The following is a 2,986-nucleotide window of genomic DNA, read 5'->3' as shown; positions in this document are numbered from 1 at the left end:
CCTCCTTTTCTCCAGGCTGAGCCCCCCCAGCTCCCTCAGCAGCTCCTGGTGCTCCAGCCCCTTCCCCAGCTCCGTTCCCTTCTCTTGCAGCTCTATGACCTGATGACCATGGCCTTCAAATACCAAGTGCTGCTGTGCCCTCGGCCCAGGGACATCCTGCTGGTCACGTTCAACCACCTGGATGCCATCAAGGATTTCATCTACGAGTCCCCTGCCATTCTGAACCAGGTGGATGAGACCTTCCGGCAGCTGATCGAAGTAAGAGCCCTCAGAAAGAGGGTGGGACACACTGTGGTTTGGCTTCATGGGTTTTTACCTCTTTCAGGTTAATCTTAGAGACTAAATACTGCATTGTACATGTCTGTGAGTCAAGTGGTATTTTTCTGCTGGCCCAGTTTAAATCAATATATTGCTTATTCAGCCTGATTTAAGTCTCCACTGACTTCAGCAGAAATTAAATCAGACTTTTAGTCACAGACATAATTACTGATAATGATGAGCATTACATCATTACACCCTTACAGCATCTCTGCTTCCCCTGCAAGTGCATCAGAATATACTGTATATTCTGTGTATCAGAATATTCTGAGGCACTTGTTTCCCCCTTTCCCTGGGTGGGACATGAACACCTGCAAAGCCTTGTGTGGTGGTTTTCCTTTTCCAGACGTACAACTGCCTCCCTGATGGTGAATTCCAGCTCATCAGGCAAACGCTCCTCATTTTCTTTCAGGACATGCACATCAGGGTAAGAGCCTGATGGCAGGGAGAATGACAGGGAGTTGGGGCTGGAATACAGAGGGATTTGGTTACAAACATTGCAGTTTGGGGTTTGTTACTTGTGCCTTTCAGTCATCCTGATGTGCTTGTAATTGCACTCAAATTTCACACATGGATCTACTACAATAATACTGAATAATTCTAATATGTTATGAAAAAAGGTATCTCTGCCAGTATGATTTGCTAGCTGATAAATCTGCTTTTCCTTTTTAGAAACTTGATATGAAACTCAGAGCCTGAGCTTGAAGCCTCAATATTCTCTAAATAAACTGATTACACTCAAGTGCATGAACAGGACATACTTTTTAATACATTTTTTTTAATCTTAGACCAGTTCTCACCCTCTGAAACACAATCCCACACTGCTGGCTCGGTGTCACAGTCTCTGCACACCCATCCAGACCCCCCCCAGCCTGGGCAGGGAGGCTCAGGCTCAGCCTCCAGAGCAGTGGGGTCAGAGGGCTGGCTTTGCCCGGGCTGTGATGTCCCTTTGCAGGTCTCCATCTTCCTGAAGGACAAAGTGCAGAACTCCAACGGGCGCTTCGTGCTGCCCGTCTCGGGGCCTGTCCCCTGGGGCACAGAGGTGCCAGGGCTCATCAGGTGAGTCGGGGCCTGCCTGGGGCTGCTTGGGGGCCCAGAGGCCTCAGGAGCCCCCTCCCAGTGCTGCTCCTGGCACAGGGAGAGCTGAACTCCAGTAAATACTATTTAAAGGGCATGACCTGGGGCTAAGTCACCCAGCAATGAAATGCTGAGCTGCTTCTGGAATTCTCTGTCCCAGTAAATGGGCTGTTAGTAATTTATCCTGTAAAAGGCAGATTTTACAGAATAGGGTTTTATTCCCCTTGTGTGGGAAGCAGAGGAAGTAGGTACTGAAAATCAGGAATAAAACTACTAAATGTTTCAATAATGCCTTGGTTTTAAGGATTTTCAATCACAAAGGAGTGGAAGTTAAAAGGACTGAGTTCACCACTGCTGGGAATTACGTTACTCCCCAAAGGGAAGGATCTTTTGAGCTTTATGGAGACAGAGTCCTCAAACTTGGAACAAACATGTAAGTCATTTTTGTCCTGTGTAGGAACCTGAACCAAATGTTGATGGATATGGACTGTTCAGAAGCTGTGTGGTTTTGCCTCTTTTGCCATTATCAGCCTGACTTGGTCACAAGGTGCTGCCCTGCACCAGGACACAAGTGGGCAGTGTGTATAAAGAGCTGTGGGAAAGAGCAAAACTTGATTTTATGTGTCCAATAGAGCTGAGTAAAGAGTGCTCTCACCTGGTGCTGCATGTTACGTGAAATGTGATTTAATTTAACCACGTTCAAGAAATCCATGGAATTCTCCATGTTTGTGTTCCATCCACTGTTCCCTCTTACAGCTTTGTCCCTCACACACCTCAGTGCCTCAATACTCCACCAGGCTGAGCCGTAACCTCTCATTGCAGCTCTTCACAGGCTTCAGGAAAATGTCCTAAAGTCCTGGATCCTGTGCTGCTCCCTCCAGTTCCTGTCCCTCACCCCAGTAGCTTCTTCCCTGTGTGTTTTTCCCTCCAGGTACAGTGTGAGTCGGCCAGTGGAGACACACATGGCGGGATCATCCAAAAACGTGGCATCCCGTGCAAAGGTCAGTGTTGTCACGGTCCTGTCACTGGTTGGACTGGCCAACTTCTTGGTCTCCAGGTATGGGGTAACTTCAAGGAAGCTCTTCTGTTGCTCCCAGAGCCTCGTCCAGTCCTTCCCACTCTCTTTGGAGCCAGGGGAAGGGCACATTTTCCCAAAGAATCCACAGGCTTATGCGAGGATGTGCTTGCTTCTCTTTTAATCTCCTCAGAAAACAAAGCTGGATTTACAGATTTCTCAGCTGTTCAGTTTAGCTGGAAAATTACCTTGTCCTGGGACTGTAAATTCCAGCAGCCATTTCCAGTATAAATCTGGCACTTCCTGGTTATCTGCACAGCCTGTCCCAGGAACAACACACAAGTGTGTTTGTATCTCTCTGAAGGACATTTATGGAATATCAGAAAACAGAACTCTCAGGCCCCGTCTCCCTGGTAACCCCCCATTGCTGTTCCTGCAGGAGAACACAGTGCCCAACCCTCTGGCCAAGGAGGAGCTGAACTTCCTGGCCAGGCTGCTGGGGGGTCTGGACATCCAGAAACCTGCTGGTGGCGAGACGGGATTTCGGCTGAATTTGTTCACCACCGACGAGGAGGA

The 2,986-nt window shown here is 48.4% G+C and overlaps 1 protein-coding gene across 1 annotated transcript in view; it reads left to right on the top strand.

Annotated features, from left to right (window-relative positions):
• Positions 1-2,984, top strand: part of OSCP1 (organic solute carrier partner 1) — a gene marked incomplete at its 3' end in the record, with an annotated part of 3,962 nt that extends 978 nt beyond the window's left edge. Inside the window, exons 2-7 of the mRNA XM_029963065.1 lie at positions 91-258; positions 665-745; positions 1,274-1,377; positions 1,700-1,828; positions 2,327-2,396; positions 2,850-2,984. Coding sequence (XP_029818925.1) covers positions 91-258; positions 665-745; positions 1,274-1,377; positions 1,700-1,828; positions 2,327-2,396; positions 2,850-2,984 — 687 coding nt within the window. The remainder of the gene's footprint in view (positions 1-90; positions 259-664; positions 746-1,273; positions 1,378-1,699; positions 1,829-2,326; positions 2,397-2,849) is intronic.
• Positions 2,985-2,986: the final 2 nt, after the last annotated feature.

This window comes from Manacus vitellinus, unplaced genomic scaffold (assembly GCF_001715985.3).
Source record: "Manacus vitellinus isolate BGI_N305 unplaced genomic scaffold, ASM171598v3 scaffold_52_pilon, whole genome shotgun sequence".
Taxonomy (NCBI): domain Eukaryota; kingdom Metazoa; phylum Chordata; class Aves; order Passeriformes; family Pipridae; genus Manacus; species Manacus vitellinus.
Note: the sequence above shows the minus strand (reverse complement) of the source record. Positions and strands in the feature narration are given on the sequence as shown.